Source organism: Liolophura sinensis, chromosome 1, assembly GCF_032854445.1.
Source record: "Liolophura sinensis isolate JHLJ2023 chromosome 1, CUHK_Ljap_v2, whole genome shotgun sequence".
Lineage (NCBI taxonomy): Eukaryota > Metazoa > Mollusca > Polyplacophora > Chitonida > Chitonidae > Liolophura > Liolophura sinensis.
The window spans coordinates 95,863,579-95,886,977 of NC_088295.1; the positions used below are offsets into that span (position 1 = coordinate 95,863,579).

At 43.3% G+C, this 23,399-nt stretch overlaps 1 protein-coding gene across 1 annotated transcript in view; it reads right to left on the minus strand.

The window, feature by feature from the left end:
* The window catches only part of LOC135466109 (coiled-coil domain-containing protein 191-like), a 47,525-nt gene that overhangs the window by 9,055 nt on the left and 15,071 nt on the right, over positions 1-23,399 (minus strand). Inside the window, exons 6-14 of the mRNA XM_064743500.1 lie at positions 23,101-23,205; positions 22,826-22,944; positions 18,657-18,828; positions 16,117-16,307; positions 13,274-13,543; positions 12,476-13,045; positions 10,226-10,323; positions 2,929-3,011; positions 2,346-2,447 (exon numbers count right to left, since the gene is read on the minus strand). Of these exons, the coding sequence (XP_064599570.1) occupies positions 2,346-2,447; positions 2,929-3,011; positions 10,226-10,323; positions 12,476-13,045; positions 13,274-13,543; positions 16,117-16,307; positions 18,657-18,828; positions 22,826-22,944; positions 23,101-23,205 (1,710 nt within the window). The remainder of the gene's footprint in view (positions 1-2,345; positions 2,448-2,928; positions 3,012-10,225; positions 10,324-12,475; positions 13,046-13,273; positions 13,544-16,116; positions 16,308-18,656; positions 18,829-22,825; positions 22,945-23,100; positions 23,206-23,399) is intronic.

The window sequence follows — 23,399 nt, forward strand, 5'->3', positions numbered from 1 at the left end:
CTACACTTCATGAAATGACAACAGATTCCAGTGTTAAAAATTGACAGAATCCCTATTGGAGTGGGACGTAATTAGTGAGGATTAGGTCCCAGAATTAGGAATCCAATCACCCTGAAAAAATCTTCTGATGATTGGGACCACCGTGTCACCACTTCCAGCATGTGATATCATAAATACTGAAAATAACACTGCACTTTCAAAACGATGATTATTCTTATAAAAAAAATAATAAGTAGCTCTAAGTTGTAGAGAATATAAAGAAACAAAAGAAAGCTATGTTACTATATTCATTATTTATTCAGTATTTTGGTGTGCTCACAGGCAGGTAATGGCCTCCCTTCTCCCCTTATAGCCACCCTCTCCTCACCAAATGCCTGCATGAACATAATCTGAGAAGTATCTGCTTTCAGCAAGAACATTATGTGAAAAATATCTGCTTTATTTTGACACAGTATACAACTGAAAGTGTCTGGAAACCTCAATACTTAATTGTACATGAACTTTGATAAATTCAAACTTTAGCTGTTGGGAGCACATGTGTGTATTTACACATTGATTTGTTGTCCACATACACAATGTCACTTCACATGTACAAATCTTCACATTACACCTGATGTAGAGAAGCAGATAGGTTGCTCCAATTCCTTGGCTTTGTGTCTCAGAGCATTTGACTTTGCTAGGAGAGAGAAGTTGTTCTTCTGTTCTGCCTGTTAATATCCCTGGCCCTGCTTTCACAGAAGCATGGAATATAATTAACATAATCAACCTACATGTAAGTCTCCATGCATATTGGCATTAACGCTTTGTGACATGTAGTATTTTTAACTTACAATCTCCTTACGTAATGATGCAGGCCTAGGCTACATCATATATGCAGCAGGAGACAGCAGCTGCAGCTGCAGCTCTGGAGGCAAGGGGCGCTACTCACTTTTGGACTTTTAGTGTTAGAAGGTGTTGATATATTATAATATACCGAAAGTTCATGCAACACAGCCATCAAGCAAGAAAGAAATAAATGTAGAGAGGATCCACACTAAAAAGCCACCAAAACCAAGCATACAATACTGGACTGTGTGTGTGTATAATGGGGACTTCAGCATTATGCAACCTCGACACCTTCAGCAAACAAAATTCCCTGATTTTTCCTTGATTTTATTCATTTTTTTTTAAATCCCTGATTTTTCCCTGACTGGAAAAACTGAAATATTTTTTCCAGGTTTTCCCTGATTTCCAGGTGGTGTGGGAACCCTGTGGAAGGTTGACAGATTGAGGTGAACAGACTGCAGGTGGGATGGTTGACAGGCTGAGGTGTACAGACTGTAGGAGGAAAGGTTGACAGACTGAGGTGTACAGACTGCAGGTGGGATGGTTGACAGGCTGAGGTGTACAGACTGTAGGTGGAAAGGTTGACAGACTGAGGTGTACAGACTGAAGCTGGAGAGGTTGACAGACATAGATATACTGGTTGTAGGTGGGAAGGTTGACAGACTGAGGTGTATAGACTGTAGCTGGGGAGGTTGACAGACTGAGGTGTAAAGACTGTAGCTGGGGAGGTTGACAGACTGAGGTGTACAGACTGTAGCTGGGGAGGTTGACAGACTGAGGTGTACAGACTGTAGCTGGGGAGGTTGACAGACTGAGGTGAACAGACTGCAGGTGGGATGGTTGACAGACTGAGGTGTACAGAGTGTAGCTGGGAATGTTGACAGACTGAGGTGTACAGACTGAAGGTGGAAAGGTTGACAGACAGAGGTGTACAGAGTGTAGCTGGGAAGGTTGACAGACTGAGGTGTACAGACTGCAGCTGGGAAGGTTGACAGACTGAGGTGTACAGACTGTAGCCGGGAAGGTTGACAGATTGACGTGTACAGCCTGTAGCTAGGAAGTTTCACAAGATTGAAGTGTACAGCCTGTAGCTGGAAAGGTTGGCAAACGTAGGTGTACAGCCTTTAGGTGGGAAGATTGACAGACAGAGGTGTACAGACTGCAGCTGGGAAGGTTGACAGACTGAGGTGTACAGACTGTTCGTGGGATGGTCGACAAAGGTATACAGACTGGAGCTGGGAATGTTGACAGACTGTACAAACTGTACATGGGATGGTTGACAGGTAAAGGTGTAAAGACTGCACGTGGGATGGTTGACAGACTGAGGTGTACAAACTGTACATGGGATGGTTGACAGGTAAAGATGTACAGACTGCACGTAGGATGGTTGACAGACTGAGGTGTACAGACTTTAGTTGGGAAGGCTGACAGGCAAAGGTGTACACAATGTCCATGTAGGTAGGAAGGTTGACAGACTGAGGTGTACAGACTGCATATGGGAAGGATGACAGACACCTGACCTGTTTCTCCTGCCGTTTTTTCTCTCGATACGCCTCGACTCTGGCTCTCTTCTCGTCTTCCTGACGAAGCAAGGCCTCCTCTTCTTCCTTCTGTAGCCTCAGCTGTTTAGAGATACAGATGATAGATCAATAAAAATCCTACCTGAAAATACTTTCAATTATTTTGTTAAATATTTTCACTGAATTATGTACTTTCAAATATTCGGACTCTATGATAATGTATACACTGCAAATTTTATGTTCAAGTGTGAACATAAATTTTTGTTCCTCAAATGTATGCTTTTGCGTGAAAAAGAAATATGACAAAATATGGGTAATGCCACAGACAAATGGTGACATACAGTACATCATTATTATGTTCCGTAAAGCCCACCTTACCATCAAAACATCGGACTGCCTTTAACTTCCCAAAACAAAATAAAATGGGAAAAGGTATTTTTATTTTTTAATGGTTTTTTTTTTGCTTTATTTTTTGGTGTGTTCTGCATGTTCACCTTTTGTTTCCCTCAAAATAACCCATCTCAATACAACAGTGACAGACCTATCCTTTAACAGAGGGAAGGAGAATCTCCCATGAACTAACCAGCTTCTCTTCCTCGGCCTGTTGTCGTTTCCTCTCCCGCTCCTCTTTCATTCTAGCTCTCTCAGCGGCCCTGTCCTCCATTTCTGAAATATTCACACAACAGTTGGACTATAACACTGGTGTAAGAAACCTTCATGCAACTGCAGGATTATAACACTCCTGTATTTGATTTATTTGATTGGTGTTTTATGCCGTACCCAAGAATATTTCACTTTCACAAAGGCAGTTAGCATTAGCGTTGGAGGAAAACAGGCAGAGCCCACGGGAAACCCACAACCAGGTTCCTGGCAGACAAAAACTGCTGTCAGAAACGTTCACACAACAGCAGGGCTATAACACTGCTGTCAGAAACGTTCACACAACAGCACGACTAGAACACTGCTGTCAGAAACGTTCACACAACAGCAGGACTAGAACACTCAAGTCAGAAACGTTCACACAACAGCAAGACTAGAACACTCAAGTCAGAAACGTTCACACAACAGCACGACTAGAACACTCCCGTCAGAAACGTTCACACAACAGCAGGGCTAGAACACTAAAGTCAGAAACGTTCACACAACAGCAGGACTAGAACACTGCTGTCAGAAACGTTCACACGACAGCAGGGCTACAACACTGCTGTCAGAAACGTTCACACAACAGCAGGGTTATGACACTGCTGTCAGAAATGTTCACACAACAGCAGGACTACGACACTGCTGTCAGAAACGTTCACAACAGCAGGGCTAGAACACTGCTGTCAGAAACGTTCACACAACAGCAGGGCTATGACACTGCTGTCAGAAACGTTTGCACAACAGCAGGGCTAGAACACTGCTGTCAGGAACGTTCACACAACAGCAGGGCTAGAACACTAAAGTCAGAAAAGTTCTCACAACAGCAGGGCTAGAACACTGCTGTCAGAAACGTTCACACAACAGCAGGGCTAGAACACTGCTGTCAGAAACGTTCACACGACAGCAAGACTAGAACACTGCTTTCAGAAACGATCACTCGACACCAGGACTAGAACACTGCTGTCAGAAATGTTCACACAACAGCAGGACTAGAACACTAAAGTCAGAAACGTTCACACAACAGCAGGACTATGACACTGCTGTCAGAAACATTCACACAACAGCACGACTATGACACTGCTGTCAGAAACGTTCGCACAACAGCAGGACTAGAACACTCAAGTCAGAAACGTTCACACAACAGCAGGACTATGACACTGCTATCAGAAACTTTCGCACAATAGCAGGACTAGAACACTGCTGTCAGAAATGTTCACACAACAGCAGGACTAGAACACTGCTGTCACAAACGTTCACACGACAGCAGGACTATAACACTGCTGTCAGAAACGTTCACACGACAGCAAGACTAGAACACTGCTGTCAGAAACGATCACACAACAGCAGGGCTAGAACACTAAAGTCAGAAAAGTTCTCACAACAGCAGGGCTAGAACACTGCTGTCAGAAACGTTCACACAACAGCAGGGCTAGAACACTGCTGTCAGAAACGTTCACACGACAGCAAGACTAGAACACTGCTTTCAGAAACGATCACTCGACACCAGGACTAGAACACTGCTGTCAGAAATGTTCACACAACAGCAGGACTAGAACACTAAAGTCAGAAACGTTCACACAACAGCAGGACTATGACACTGCTGTCAGAAACATTCACACAACAGCACGACTATGACACTGCTGTCAGAAACGTTCGCACAACAGCAGGACTAGAACACTCAAGTCAGAAACGTTCACACAACAGCAGGACTATGACACTGCTATCAGAAACTTTCGCACAATAGCAGGACTAGAACACTGCTGTCAGAAATGTTCACACAACAGCAGGACTAGAACACTGCTGTCACAAACGTTCACACGACAGCAGGACTATAACACTGCTGTCAGAAACGTTCACACGACAGCAAGACTAGAACACTGCTGTCAGAAACGATCACTCGACACCAGGACTAGAACACTGCTGTCTGAAACGTTCACACAACAGCAGGACTAGAACACTCCAGTCAGAAACGTTCACACAACAGCAGGACTAGAACACTGCTGTAATAAACGTTCACACAACAGCAGGGCTAGAAAACTGCTGTCAGAAACATTCACACAGCAGCAGGACTAGAACACTCCAGTCAGAAACGTTCACACACCAGAAGGATTAGAACACTGCTATAAGAAACGTTCACACAACAGCAGGACTATAACACTGCTGTCAGAAAGGTTCACTCAACAACATGACTATAACACTGCTGTCAGAAACGTTCACAACAGCAGGGCTAGAACACTGCTGTCAGAAACGTTCACACAACAGCAGGACTATAACACTCCAGTCAGAAACGTTCACAACAGCAGGGCTAGAACACTGCTGTCAGAAACATTCACACAACAGCAGGACTATAACACTGCTGTCAGAAATGTTCACACAACAGCAGGACTATAACACTGCTGTCAGAAACGTTCACACACCAGTTGGACTATAACATTGCTGTCAGAAATGTTCACACAACAGTAAGACTATGACACTGCTGTCAGAAATGTTCACACAACAGCAGGACTATGACCCAATGCCACAGATACTGATACTGGGCCACCAAGGACACCACACACAATGCCTCAAGGTCACATAAACTGATACTGGACAACCAAGGACACCACACACAATGCCTCAAGGTCACACATACTGTTACTGGGCCACCAAAAACACCACACACAATGCCTCATGGTCACATACACTGATACTGGGCCACCAAGGGCACCTGACACCATGCCTCAGTCACACATACTGGTACTGGGCTGCTAAGGACACCAGACACAATGTCTCATATTCACATACACTGAACCTGAGCCACGATGGGTACCGGACATGATATCTCTGAGGCTGGGCCACCACACAACGCCTAACGGTCACATATGCTGACACAGGGCCACGAAGGAGAAAAGACATTGCCCCACAGGCAATTATAATGATACTGCGCCACCAAAGACAAAGGACTCAATGCCCCTCAGTCAAATATACTGACACTGGTCCACCAAAGACAAAAGACTCAAAGCCTGACAGTCAAATATACTGATACAGGTCCACCAAGGACAAAAGACAAAGCCTGACAGCCAAATATACTGAAACTGGGCCACCAAAGACAAAGGACTCAATGCCCACCCAGTCAAATATACTGATACTGGTCCACAAAGGACAAAAGACTCAAAGCCTGACAGCCAAATATACTGATACTGGGCCACCAAGGACAAAGGACTCAATGCCCCCCAGTCAAATATATTGATACTGGTCCACCAAGGACAAAAGACTCAAAGCCTGGCAGCCAAATATACCAATACTGGTCCACCAAGGACAAAGGACTCAATGCCCCGCAGTCAAATATATTGATACTGGTCCACCAAGGACAAAAGACTCAAAGCCTGACAGCTAAATATACTGATACTGGTCCACCAAGGACAAGACTCAAAGCCTGACAGCCAAATATACTGATACTGGTCCACCAAGGACAAAGGACTCAATGGTCCCCAGTCAAATATACTGATACAGGTCCACCAAGGACAAAGGACTCAATGCCCTCAGTCAAATATACTGATACTGGGTGACCAAGGACAAAAGACTCAAAGCCCCCAAGTCAAATATACCGATCCTGGTCCACCAAGGACAAAGGACTCAATGCCCCCGAGTCAAATATAATGTTACTGGTCCACCAAGGACAAAAGACTCAAAGCCCGACAACCAAATATACTGATACTGGGCCACCAAGGACAAAAGTCTTGAAGCCTGACAGCCAAATATACTGATATTGGCCCACCAAGGACAAAAGACTCAATGCCGCGCAGTCAAATATACTGATACTGGGCCACCAAGGACAAAGGACTCAATGCCCCCCAGTCAAATATAATGTTACTGGTCCAACAAGGACAAAGAACTCAAAGCCCGACAATCAAATATTCTGATACTGGGCCACCAAGGACAAAAGACTCAAAGCCTGACAGCCATATATAGTGATACTGGGTGACCAACGACAAAAGACTCAAAGCCCCCCAGTCAAATATACTGATACTGGTCCACCAAGGACAAAGAACTCAATGCCCCCCAGTCAAATATACTCATACTGGTCCACAAAGGACAAAGGACTCAAAGCCTGACAGCCAAATATACTGATACTGGTCCACCAAGGACAAAGGACTCAAAGCCTGACAGCCAAATATACTGATACTGGTCCACCAAGGACAAAGGACTCAATGCCCCCAGTCAAATATACTGATACTGGGCCACCAAGAACAAAGAACTCAATACCCCCCAGTCAAATATACTGATACTGGGCCACGAAGGACAAAAGACTCAAAGCCTGACAGCCAAATATACTGATACTGGTCCACCAAGGACAAAGGACTCAAAGCCTGACAGCTAAATATACTAATACTGGGCCACCAAGAACAAAGGACTCAATGCCCCCCAGTCATATATACTGATACTGGTCCACCAAGGACAAAGAACTCAATGCCCTCAGTCAAATATACTGATACTGGTCCACCAAGGACAAAGGACTCAATGCCCCCCAGTCAAATATACTGATACTGGGCCACCAAGGACAAAGGACTCAAAGCCTGACAGCCAAATATACTGATACTGGTCCACCAAGGACAAAGGACTCAATACCCCCAGTCAAATATACTGATACTGGGCCACCAAGAACAAAGGACTCAATGCCCCCCAGTCAAATATACTCATACTGGGCCACGAAGGACAAAAGACTCAAAGCCTGACAGCCAAATATACTGATACTGGTCCACCAAGGACAAAGGACTCAAAGCCTGACAGCCAAATATACTGATACTGGTCCACCAAGGACAAAGGACTCAATGCCCCCAGTCAAATATACTGATACTGGGCCACCAAGAACAAAGGACTCAATACCCCCCAGTCAAATATACTGATACTGGGCCACCAAGGACAAAAGACTCAAAGCCTGACAGCCAAATATACTGATACTGGTCCACCAAGGACAAAGGACTCAATGCCCCCCAGTCAAATATACTGATACTGGTCCACCAAGGACAAAGGACTCAATGCCCCCCAGTCAAATATATTGATACTGGTCCACCAAGGACAAAAGACTCAAAGCCTGACAGTCAAATATACTGATACTGGTCCACCATAGACAAAAGACTCAAAGCCTGACAGTCAAATACACTAATACTGGGTGACCAAGGACATAGCACTCAAAGCCCCCCAGTCAAATATACTGATACTGGTCCACCAAGGACAAAGGACTCAATGCCCCCTCCCCAGTCAAATATACTGGTACTGGTCCACCAAGGACAAAAGACTCAAAGCCTGGCAGCCAAATATACTAATACTGGTCCACCAAGGACAAAAGACTCAAAGCCTGACAGCCAAATATACTAATACTGGGCCACCAAGAACAAAGGACTCAATGCCCCCCAGTCATATATACTGATACTGGTCCACCAAGGACAAAGAACTCAATGCCCTCAGTCAAATATACTGATACTGGTCCACCAAGGACAAAGGACTCAATGCCCCCCAGTCAAATATACTGATACTGGGCCACCAAGGACAAAGGACTCAAAGCCTGACAGCCAAATATACTGATACTGGTCCACCAAGGACAAAGGACTCAATGCCCCCAGTCAAATATACTGATACTGGGCCACCAAGGACAAAGGACTCAATGCCCCCCAGTCAAATATATTGATACTGGTCCACCAAGGACAAAAGACTCAAAGCCTGACAGTCAAATATACTGATACTGGTCCACCATAGACAAAAGACTCAAAGCCTGACAGTCAAATACACTAATACTGGGTGACCAAGGACATAGCACTCAAAGCCCCCCAGTCAAATATACTGATACTGGTCCACCAAGGACAAAGGACTCAATGCCCCCTCCCCAGTCAAATATACTGGTACTGGTCCACCAAGGACAAAAGACTCAAAGCCTGGCAGCCAAATATACTAATACTGGTCCACCAAGGACAAAAGACTCAAAGCCTGACAGCCAAATATACTAATACTGGGCCACCAAGAACAAAGGACTCAATGCCCCCCAGTCATATATACTGATACTGGTCCACCAAGGACAAAGAACTCAATGCCCTCAGTCAAATATACTGATACTGGTCCACCAAGGACAAAGGACTCAATGCCCCCCAGTCAAATATACTGATACTGGGCCACCAAGGACAAAGGACTCAAAGCCTGACAGCCAAATATACTGATACTGGTCCACCAAGGACAAAGGACTCAATGCCCCCAGTCAAATATACTGATACTGGTCCACCAAGGACAAAGGACTCAATGCCCCCCAGTCAAATATACTGATACTGGTCCACCAAGGACAAAGGACTCAAAGCCTGACAGCCAAATATACTGATACTGGTCCACCAAAGACAAAAGACTCAAAGCCTGACAGTCAAATACACTAATACTGGGTGACCAAGGACATAGGACTCAAAGCTCCCCCAGTCAAATATACTGATACTGGGCCACCAAGAACAAAGGACTCAATGCCCCCCAGTCATATATACTGATACTGGTCCACCAAGGACAAAGGACTCAATGCCCCCAAGTCAAATATACTGATACTGGTCCACCAAGGACAAAAGACTCAAAGCCTGACAGCCAAATATACTGATACTGGTCCACCAAGGACAAAAGACTCAAAGCCCCCTCCCCAGTCAAATATACTGGTACTGGTCCACCAAGGACAAAGAACTCAATGCCCCCTCCCCAGTCAAATATACTGGTACTGGTCCACCAAGGACAAAAGACTCAAAGCCTGGCAGCCAAATATACTAACACTGGTCCACCATAGACAAAAGACTCAAAGCCTGACAGCCAAATATACTGATACTGGGCCACCAAAGACAAAGGACTCAATGCCCCCCAGTCATATATACTGATACTGGTCCACCAAGGACAAAGAACTCAATGCCCCCAGTCAAATATACTGATACTGGACCACCAAGGACAAAAGACTCAAAGCCTGACAGCCAAATATACTGATACTGGGCCACCAAGAACAAAGGACTCAATGCCCCCCAGTCAAATATACTGATACTGGACCACCAAAGTCTACATGAAAATTTTACAGGAACCTGATTTGGGGCGGATTGCATTCAATTTTGAGTTATAAATGAGATTTCTTATACTGATGGTACACTGTATTTTTTTAAAAGGAATTCATTGATGTGTCCCATCTTGCACTGCATAAAATATCTCCATGCTTCAAAAACAGACAAATGATATGCAGACCAATGAATTACTTTTGAGTAAGTCAACATATCTGGTGTTTGAAGCCTTTGTAGATGTGGAAGCTGCTTCACTGAGTCCACTCCTAGCACTGGCCAGTGGGTCAGATGGTCTGAAACAGGTAACATGTGACAAGTACAGATAACAGGCCAGTAAGATGTGCAGGTAACAGACCGGTGACAAATACAGGCAGGTGAGAAGCACACGTATCAAAGAGGTGACAAGTATAGGTACAGGTCACATTTATGTGACAAGTACCAGTAACAGACAGGTGACAAGTCCAGGTGACAAGTCCAGGTAACAAGCAGGTGACAAGTACAGGTAACAAGCAGGTAACAAGTACAGGGAAAAAGTACAGGTAATAGACAGGTTATTTGTGTCTTATATAGTGGTCAATATATTTCACTCTTCCAGTTCATTTGCCCCCATAAGGCATACTGTACCCCATACTGTAACTGCATGGAGTTTATTGATACACAGAAGCTAGAGGCTTGTTACTGTAGTTAGACAAAATAATATGGTCACATACATGCACATGTAGAAGGTCTGAATAACAGAAAAGCAGATTTACAACAACCAGTACTGGCTCAGATGGTTAAAGCGCTGAGCTGTTTGTACAGACAGAGGTGTACAGATAGAGGCATACATATATAGGCATACAGATTGAGGCATACAGATACAGGTGTACAGAGACAAGTGTACTGATAGAGGCGTACATATACAGGTGTACAAATAGAGGCGTACAGATACAGGTGTACAAATAGAGGCGTACAGATACAGGTGTACTGATAGAAGCATACAGATACAGGTGTACAGAGACAAGAGTACTGATAGAGGCGTACATATACAGGTGTAAAAATAGAGGCATACAGATACAGGTGTACTGACAGAGGCGTACAGATACAGGTGTACTGATAGAGGTGTACAGATACAGGTGTACTGATAGAGGCGTACAGATACAGGTGTACAGACAGAGGCGTACATACACAGGTCTACTGATAGATGCATAGAGATACAGGTGCACAGATAAAGGTTTACAGAGACAAGTGTACTGATAGAGGCATACAGATACAAGTGTACAGGTACAGGTGTATTTATAGAGGCGTACAGGTGTACTGATAGAGGCGTACATATACAGATGTACAGATAGAGGCATACAGATACAGGTGTACTGATAGAGGCGTACAGATACAGGTGTACAGACAGAGGCGTGCATATACAGATGTACTGATAGAGGCGTACAGATACAGGTGTACAGATAGAGGCGTACAAATACAGGTGTACTGATAGAGGCATACCAATACAGGTGTACAGATACAGATGTACAAAGACAAGTGTACTGATAGAGGCATACATATACAGGTGTACAGATAGAGGCGTACAGATACAGGTGTACTCGAAGAGGTGTACAGATACAGGTGTAGTGACAGAGGCGTACAGATACAGGTGTACAGATACAGGTTTTCAGATACAGGTGTACTGACAGAGGTGTACAGATACAGGTGTACTGATAGAGGTGTACATGTGTACAGAAAGTGGTGAACAGAGACAAGTGTACTAATAGAGGTGTACAGATACAGGTGTACAGACAAAGGCGTACAGATACATGTGTACAGATAGAGGCGTACAGATACAGGTGTACATATACAGGTGTACAGATAGAGGCATACAAATACAGGTGTACTGATAGAGGCGTACAGATACAGGTGTACTGATAGAGGCATACAGATACAGGTGTACAGATAGAGGCCTACAGATACAGGTGTACTGATAGAGGCGTACAAATACAGGTGTACTGATAGAGGCATACAGATACACGTGTACAGAGAGAGGCATACAAATACAGGTGTACTGATAGAGGCATACAGATACAGGTGTACAGATAGAGGGTACAAATACAGGTGTACTGATAGAGGCGTACCAATACAGGTGTACTGATAAAGGCGTACAGATACAGGTGTACTGATAAAGGCGTACAGATACAGATGTACAAATAGAGGTGTACAGAGAAAAGTGTACTGATAGAGACATACATATACAGGCGTACAGATACAGGTGTACAGATACAGGTGTACAGATAGAGGCGTACAGATAGAGGCGCACAGATACAGGTATCTAGCAGCTGTTGTTAGTTTACTCACAGCACTCACATTTCCTTCACTCATAAACCTAGTCACCATCATACAAGAGAAAAGTTGTACAATGTACAAGGTTCAAAACAGATGAATCAATAAGAAAGAGTTAATGTAGTGTAATTAACGCACCGTGTGGTCTCTTTTCTGTTGGTCTCCATCTTTGCTGAAACATCCTCCTCAATATCCTTCTCCTTCCTCCTTACTTGTGAATTGGAGGCCCCAGATGGTGACACCTGTACTGGTTGTTGAGTGATGACATCCAGCTGTTTCTGGAGGACCTGTTGTTGTTGTAGCAACTGTTGTTGTAGCTGCTGATTCTGCTGATTAAAGCGGAGCTCCTCAATCAGTCTCTGTTGTTCTTTCAGTTGTTTCTGTTGCTGCTCCAGTATTTTCTGCTGTGCTTTGTGTCGGTTTTCAAACAAGTTAGGAGCCATCTGAGGGATGTTCCAGGGAACTTTGCCTAGTCGTTTCCTGGGTTTTTCCTCGCCTTCTAACTGCAGGTTGTTTCTCTCATCACCCAGCCTAGCTATCTCCTCTGGTGAGAGGTTAAGATGTCTGCGTGTAACCTGCCAAGCCTGTGTGGGTACACGAGGGTTGAGCCTCTTCCCCTTTAGCTTACTGACTGGACTACTTCTTCCTGTGGAGGGACTCGACAGTGATGAGGTCCTTTTTACGATTGGAGGACTCGAACAACTCATCCTAAGGAAATACAAATTACAACGCTTTTATCATTACAATTTCTTATGACGTCAAACTTAACCAGCATCATGAACATCATGAACTACAGTCTGTTAATAAAAATGTCTAATATTATTCCTTTATTCCTCTGGATAACATTTGGGTCACTGTGCTGTTACTGATTTTACTTTTGTCTTGAGATTTACAGCACCAGATATAATCTGTATTAAATGTGGACAAGTGTTACACACCAGTTTCCTCATGGCCGAATCTGGCCTTGACCCGTTGTAATCTCCATGCCCATTTTCCTTCTCTCTTTTGGCCTCTTCTGCTTCATCATTATTCCAGAGTCTGCCAGCAGCGGCAGCCTCTAGGAAGGCCATCATTTTGTGGCGTGTCTGGGACTGGGCCTCCTCTAACTGTCTCTGATCCTGCTTCTCCTGAACCCAGAATTGCCACGACTCGAAACATTTGCTCAACACAGTCTTTTTGTGGTGCTCATCTGCTTTCTGACTCTTCCTGTGTCAATATAACAGTCAGCAAACTTGAGGGGACATTTTTCCTACATCAATAGAACAGTCAGCAGACAGAGGGGGGACATTCTCCTACACTAATACAACAGTCAGCAGGCATGAAGGGACATTCGCCTACATGAACACAACACTCAAGAGACATGAGGGGACATTCTCCTACATCAACACAACAGACATGAGGGGAGGTTCTCCTGCATCAACACAACAGTCAGCAGACATGGGTCACATTCTCCTACATCAACACAACAGTCAGCAAACATAAGGGGACATTCTCTCATATCAACACAACAGTCCAGCAAACATAAGGGGACATTCTCCTACACAAACAGGGCAGTCAACAGATATGAGGAGACATTCTCCTACATCAACACTAGTCAGCAGGCATGAAGGGGCATTCTCTCACATCAACACAACAGTCAGCAAACATAAGGGTACATTCTTCTTCACAAACAGGGCAGTCAACAGATATGAGGAGACATTCTCATACATCAATAAAACAGTCAGCAGACATGGGTCACATTCTCCTACCAAACAGGGCAGTCAACAGATATGAGGAGACATTCTCCTACATCAACATTAGTCAGCAGACATGGGTCACATTCTCCTACACCAACACAACAGTCCGCAGTTATGAGGAGAAATTCTCATACATCAACACAACAGTCAGCAAACATAAGGGGACATTCTCCTTCACAAACAGGGCAGTCAACAGATATGAGGAGACATTCTCATACATCAACACTAGTCAGCAGGCATGAAGGGACATTCTCCTACATCAACACAACAGTCAGCAAACATAAGGGGACATTCTCTCACATCAACACAACAGTCAGCAAACATAAGGGGACATTCTCTCATATCAACACAACAGTCAGCAAACATAAGGGGACATTCTCCTACACAAACAGGGCAGTCAACAGATATGAGGAGACATTCTCCTACATCAACACTAGTCAGCAGGCATGAAGGGACATTCTCTCACATCAACACAACAGTCAGCAAACATAAGGGTACATTCTTCTTCACAAACAGGGCAGTCAACAGATATGAGGAGACATTCTCATACATCAACACTAGTCAGCAGGCATGAAGGGGCATTCTCTCACATCAACACAACAGTCAGCAAACATAACGGGGACATTCTCCTACACAAACAAGGGCAGTCAACAGATATGAGGAGACATTCTCCTACATCAACACTAGTCAGCAGGCATGAAGGGGCATTCTCTCACATCAACACAACAGTCAGCAAACATAATGGGGGACATTCTCCTACACAAACAGGGCAGTCAACAGATATGAGGAGACATTCTCCTACATCAACACTAGTCAGCAGGCATGAAGGAACATTCTCCTACATCAACACAACAGTCAGCAAACATAAGGTGACATTTTCTCACATCAACACAACAGTCTGCAGTTATGAGGAGAAATTTTCATACATCAACACAACGGTCTAAGACATGAGGGGACATCAAAACATCATAAATATTCATGGAAAGATAATACCAGTGCGTATCAGAACCTCACTCTGATCTATGTGTACATGTTTACAATGTAGGTAATATGTGTACCCGTGCACCTTCTGGATCTCACTCTGGTGTACATGTTTAGGGGACAAGTGTACCTGTATGCCTCCTGGTGGTCATGTACAGGTGACATGTCTCTCCATGTCTACATGTATAGGTGACATGTGTCTCCATATGTACACATATATTTGATGTGTGTCTCCATCTGTACATGTACAGGTCATGTGTGTCTCCATATGTAAATGTACAGGTAATGTGTGTCTCCATGTGTACATGTGTAGGTGATGTGTGTGTACATGTGTGGGTGACGTGTCTACATGTTTACATGTACAGGTGATGTTTGTCTCCATGTGCACACGAATAGGCATGTATAGGTGATATGTGTCTCCATATGTACATGTATGGGTGATGTGTGTCTTCATGTATACATGTACAGGTGATGTGTGTCTCCATGTGTACATGTATAGGTGATGTGTGTCTCCATGTGTACATGTATGGGTGATGTGTGTCTTCATGTATACATGTACAGGTGGTGTGTGTCTCCATGTGTACCTGTACAGGTGGTGTGTGTCTTCATGTATACATGTACAGGTGGTGTGTGTCTCCATGTGTACATGTACAGGTGATGTGTGTCTTCATGTATACATGTATAGGTGATGTGTGTCTCCATGTGTACATGTACAGGTGATGTGTGTCTTCATGTATACATGTATAGGTGATGTGTGTCTCCATGTATACATGTATAGGTGATGTGTGTCTCCATGTGTATATGTACAGGTGATGTGTGTCTTCATGTATACATGTACAGGTGGTGTGTGTCTCCATGTGTACATGTACAGGTGATGTGTGTGTCTCCATGTGTACATGTATAGGTGATGTGTGTCTCCATGTGTACATGTATAGGTGATGTGTGTCTCCATGTGTACCTGTATAGGTGATGTGTATACCTGTATGTCTCCTGGTGCACATGTGTGGGTGATGTGTGTACCTGTATGGGTGATGTGTGTACCTGTATGGGTGATGTGTGTACCTGTATGTCTCCTGGACGTCACTCTGGTATCTTCGTGTTTCCTCCTCCACTCTACGACTGCGTGTATAAGACTTCCAGCCATTCCACACCTTCACCACACAGCGCCAGTCAGAGATGGCCTTGGCCTTCCCCATCTTCATATGCCGCTCTAGCACAAGGCTGTACCAGGCCGAGAAATGACGTTGTAGAATCTGCATAACACACAGTACAACAACAAATAAATGACACTGTGATGTCTGCTCAGCACACAGAACAACAACCAATAAATGACACTGTGATATCTGCACAACACACAGTACAATGACAAATAAATGACAAGGTGATATCTGCACAACACACTGTACAACAAATAAATGACACTCTGATATCTGAACAATACACTGTACAACAACAAATAAATGACACTGTGATGTCTGCTCAACACACGGTACAACAACAAATAAATGACACTGTAATGTCTGCTCAACACACTGTACAAAAACAAATAAATGGCACTGTGATATCTGCACAACACACAGTACAACAAATAAATGACATTGTGATACCTGCACAATACACTGTGCAACAACAAATAAATGACACTGAGATGTCTGCTCAACACACGGTACAACAAATAAATGACACTGTGATGTCTGCACAACACACTGTACAACAACAAATAAATGACACTGTGATATCTGCCCAATACACTGTATAACAACAAATAAATGACACTGTGATGTCTGCACAACACAGCAAAACACACAGTACAACAAATAAATGACATTGTGATATCTGTAAAAAGACACGGTACAACAAATGAATGACTGTTCCCATTCTGTCCCATTTCTCCTGTGAAGTAAGGTCTCTCTCCATGTCTTACTTTTAGATTGACAGCAGTCTGCCTGATCTGTAACTGTTCCTGTCCTATTGACTTTACCTGTGAGCTAGGTTCTCTCACCATGTCTTACCTTTAGATTGACAGCAGCCTGTCTGATCTGTAACTGTTCTTGTCCTACTGACTTTACCTGTGAGCTAGGTTCTCTCACCATGTCTTATCTTTAGACTGACAGCAGCCTGTCTGATCTGTAACTGTTCTTGTCCTACTGACATTACCTGTGAGCTAGGTTCTCTTCCCATGTCTTACCTTTAGATTGACAGCAGCCTGTCTGATCTGTAACTGTTCCTGTCCTACTGACTTTGCCTGTGAGCTAGATTCTCTCACCATGTCTTACCTTTAGATTGACAGCAGCCTGTCTGATCTGTAACTGTTCTTGTCCTACTGACTTTACCTGTGAGCTAGATTCTCTCACCATGTCTTATCTTTAGACTGACAGCAGCCTGTCTGATCTGTAACTGTTCTTGTCCTACTGACATTACCTGTGAGCTAGGTTCTCTCACCATGTCTTATCTTTAGACTGACAGCAGCCTGTCTGATCTGTAACTGTTCTTGTCCTACTGACTTCACCTGTGAGATAGGTTCTCTCACCATGTCTTATCTTCAGATTGACAGCAGCCTGTCTGATCTGTAACTGTTCCTGTCCTACTGACATTATCTGTGAGCTAGGTTCTCTCACCATGTCTTATCTTTAGACTGACAGCAGCCTGTCTGATCTGTAACTGTTCTTGTCCTACTGACATTATCTGTGAGCTAGGTTCTCTCACCATGTCTTATCTTTAGACTGACAGCAGCCTGTCTGATCTGTAACTGTTCTTGTCCTACTGACATTACCTGTGAGAAAGGTTCTCTCACCATGTCTTACCTTTAGATTGACAGCAGCCTGTCTGATCTGTAACTGTTCCTGTCCTACTGACATTATCTGTGAGGTAGGTTCTCTTCCCATGTCTTACCTTTAGATTGACAGCAGCCTGTCTGATCTGTCTTGTCCTACTGACTTCACCTGTGAGATAGGTTCTCTCACCATGTCTTACCTTCAGATTGACAGCAGCCTGCCTGACATGTAACTGTTCTTGTCCTACTGACTTTACCTGTGAGATAGGTTCTCTCACCATGTCTTACCTTCAGATTGACAGCAGCCTGTCTGATCTGTAACTGTTCCTGTCCTAATGACTTTACCTGTGAGCTAGGTTCTCTCACCATGTCTTATCTTTAGACTGACAGCAGCCTGTCTGATCTGTAACTGTTCTTGTCCTACTGACTTTACCTGTGAGATAGGTTCTCTCACCATGTCTTATCTTTAGACTGACAGCAGCCTGTCTGATCTGTAACTGTTCTTGTCCTACTGACTTTACCTGTGAGATAGGTTCTCTCACCATGTCTTATCTTTAGACTGACAGCAGCCTGTCTGATCTGTAACTGTTCTTGTCCTACTGACTTTACCTGTGAGCTAGGTTCTCTCACCATGTCTTACCTTTAGATTGACAGCAGCCTGCCTGACCTGTAACTGTTCTTGTCCTACTGGCTTTACCTGTGAGGTAGGTTCTCTCACCATGTCTTACCTTTAGATTGACCTTAAGATTGTCTGATCTGTAACTGTTCCTATTCCTGTCCTATCGACTTTATCTCTAAAGTAAGTTATCTCTCCATGTCTTACATGTACCTTTAGATTGACAGCAACCTGTCTGATCTGTAACTGTTTCATCTTCCTCATGAACTCTCGTCTCTTCTCCTCCTCCTGGGCTTTCTGCTCCTCCTCTCGCAGGCTCTGCACTAACTGCTGACTTCGCCCCTCCTGGTCCAACTTGGTCTTCTTGTCCTTCTCCAGTCTTAACCTTCACAATCAAGAAGTAGTTGTAACCTTTGGCAAATGCCAGTAGAGAGTAATTACTAAGCATGTGCCTATTCCCATGAGATGTTCACACACTATCTCATACACATGAGATGTTCACACACTATCTCATACACCTGAGATCTTCACACACTATCTCATACACCTGAGATGTCCACACACGATCTCATACACCTGAGATCTTCACACACTATCTCATACACATAAGATCTTCACCCACTATCTCATATGCCTGAGATGTTCAAAAACTATCTCATATGCCTGAGATGTTCACAAACTATCTCATATGCCTGAGATGTTCACACACGATCTCATACACCTGAGATCTTCACACACTATCTCATACACCTGAGATCTTCACACACTATCTCATACACCTGAGATGATCACACTATCTCATACACCTGAGATGTTCACACACTATCTCATACACCTGAGATGTTCACACACTATCTCATACACCTGAGATGATCACACTATCTCATACACCTGAGATGATCACACACTATCTCATACACATGAGATGTTCACACACTATCTCATACACCTGAAATGTTCACACACTATCTCATACATCTGAGATGTTCACCCACTATCTCATATGCCTGAGATGTTCACACACTATCTCATATGCCTGAGATGTTCACAAACTATCTCATATGCCTGAGATGTTCACACACTATGTCATACACCTGAGATGTTCACACACTATCTCATACACCTGAGATCTTCACACACTATCTAATACACCTGAGATCTTCACGCACTATCTCATACACCTGAGATCTTCAAACAATATCTCATACACCTGAGATGTTCACACACTATCTCATACACCTGAGATGTTCACACACTATCTCATACACCTGAGATGTTCACACACTATCTCATACACCTGAGATCTTCACACATCTCATACACCTGAGATGTTCACACACTATCTCATATGCCTGAGATCTTCACACACGACTTCATACACCTGAGATGTTCACACACAACTTCATACACCTGAAATGTTCACACACTATCTCATACACCTAAGATGTTCACACATGACTTCATACACCTGAGATGTTCACACACTATGTCATACACCTGAGATGCTCACACACTATGTCATACACCTGAGATGTTCACACACTATCTCATACACCTGAGATGTTCACACACTATCTCATACACCTAAGATGTTCACACACGACTTCATACACCTGAGATGTTCACACACTATGTCATACACCTGAGATGCTCACACACTATCTCATACACCTGAGATGTTCACACACTATCTCATACACCTGAGATGTTCACACACTATCTCATACACCTGAGATGTTCACACACTATCTCATACACCTGAGATGTTCACACACTATCTCATACACCTGAGATGTTCACACACTATCTCATACACCTGAGATGTTCACACACTATCTCATACACTTAAGATGTTCACACACGACTTCATACACCTGAGATGTTCACACACTGTCATACACCTGAGATATTCACACACTATCTCATACACCTGAGATGTTCACACACTATCTCATACACCTGAGATGCTCACACACTATCTCATACACCTGAGATGTTCACACACGACTTCATACACCTGAGATGCTCACACACTATCTCATACACCTGAAATGTTCACACACTATCTCATACACATGAGATGTTCACACACTATCTCATACACCTGAGATCTTCACACACTATCTCATACACCTGAGATGTTCACACACTATCTCATACACATGAGATCTTCAAACAATATCTCATACACCTGAGATGTTCACACACTATGTCATACACCTGAGATGCTCACACACTATGTCATACACCTGAGATGTTCACACACTATGTCATACACCTGAGATCTTCACACACTATCTCATACACCTGAGATGCTCACACACTATCTCATACACCTGAGATCTTCACACACTATGTCATACACCTGAGATGTTCACACACGATCTCATACACCTGAGATCTTCAAACAATATCTCATACACCTGAGATGTTCACACACTATGTCATACACCTGAGATGTTCACACACTATCTCATACACCTGAGATGCTCACACACTATGTCATACACCTGAGATGCTCACACACTATCTCATACACATGAGATCTTCAAACAATATCTCATACACCTGAGATGTTCACACACTATGTCATACACCTGAGATGTTCACACACTATCTCATACACCTGAGATGCTCACACACTATGTCATACACCTGAGATGCTCACACACTATCTCATACACCTGAGATCTTCACACACTATCTCATACACCTGAGATGTTCACACACTATCTCATACACCTGAGATGTTCACACACTATCTCTTACAGCTAAGATGTTCACACACGACTTCATACACCTGAGATGTTCACACACTATGTCATACACCTGAGATGCTCACACACTATGTCATACACCTGAGATGTTCACACACTATCTCATACACCTGAGATGTTCACACACTATCTCATACACATAAGATCTTCACACACTATCTCATACACCTGAGATGTTCACACACTATGTCATACACCTGAGATGCTCACACACTATCTCATACACCTGAGATGTTCACACACTATCTCATACACCTGAGATGTTCACACACTATCTCATACACCTGAGATGTTCACACACGACTTCATACACCTGAGATGTTCACACACTATGTCATACACCTGAGATGTTCACACACTGTCATACACCTGAGATGTTCACACACTATCTCATACACCTGAGATGTTCACACACTATGTCATACACCTGAGATGTTCACACACTATCTCATACACCTGAGATCTTCACACACTATCTCATACACCTGAGATGTTCACACACTATCTCATACACCTGAGATGTTCACACACTATGTCATACACCTGAGATGTTCACACACTATCTCATACACCTGAGATGTTCACACACTATGTCATACACCTGAGATGTTCACACACTATGTCATACACCTGAGATGTTCACACACTATCTCATACACCTGAGATGTTCACACACTATCTCATACACCTGAGATGTTCACACACTATGTCATACACCTGAGATGTTCACACACGATCTCATACACCTGAGATGTTCACACACTATCTCATACACATGAAGCACGATATGATATACCACCTGCTTACACACATGTATTCTAATCCCAGACTGTTACTGTACAACAGTCCACGATCTGTGGCACTATACTCTTGTATTTACCAGCCCCCTCACAATTTTTCCACACTTTTGTTTTATACTTTCATTGGTTTGATTTACATTTCTTTTTGCCTTAATTTTTCCATGACAGGGGTTGAATGTTGTGTGGAGAAATTTATATGTATATGACAGCTGTCCAACTAATGGGGGAAGAATATAAGCAGATTCTGGAGAACACTATGACTCTTCTTAGTTGAGTGTAAGACTTCCTGAACTACAATGTAAAGATGGGCGCTGCAAAACATCTTCATGGGTTAAGAGTGGCCTACTGAAGGTAGAAGCTCCATGTCCGACTGAGCTGAGACAGCAAGGGCCTCCATCCCCCTGTCATGTATTTCATTTAACTATAAGAAGTTGCAGAAATTTGACATTCACATGTTTTGTTTAGTTTACATATTTAACAAATGTTCATAATTCAGTGAATATACATGAAATATGGTGAACTGAGCCTGATTAGGTTAATACCCGATGACATTAAGGGTTTCACACTGTCAGCGGACAGCAAATTATGCCCAGACAGCGTTCAGGGCAATGTGAAAAACCTCCAAAACCGTTTTCTGACTTGTGTTACAATGATTAAACCTTGACAACACACCACCCCCACCCCCGCCCTCCATGAAATTTGTCCAATGAAATATAACATAATATTGTTAAAACCTCTCAATGCAGGCTGATTAAGTACTCTTTCCACTCTTTCACTAAATAAAAGAAAAAAAAACAATGCTAACCTCACTTTAGCTTCCTCTGTCTGCCGCTTTTCCTCCTGCATTTCTTTTCGAATTTTTGCCATTTCTTTTTGGATCTCCATTTCTTCACGCTTCATTTTTTTTGCTTTCTCCTTCTCCTCCTTTGCAAATAAGCCAAAATTATCAACATGACCACGTTTAAAGACATCCACATGAACCTACCTCCTGACACATAGTAGATATTTTAAAATATGTTTCTTAGCATTTATATACATTTTTCTAATGCACATTCCAAATACCAAAGTCACCCAAATTACCTTTAGCAGAATTTGCTTGGCCTCAAACAGTGCTTCCTTCTTTGTTTGCCGATCACGTAGTCTTTTCTCCAGTTCAGCCTGTTTCCTTTCCCGGTTCTCCTTGACCTACAATCATAAAGAGTTATTACGATCTTCTACTTTTAAGCCTTTAATTTTATGACCACTGTGTCATAAGGTTTCATCTCATGACAAAATTGTAAAGGAGAAGAACATAGCATGGTGCCAAAATCAGAGGAAAGAACATCCAACTTATTCACAAATATGGCCTTCTATATGTTTTTATTTTGTATGGTGGGTAT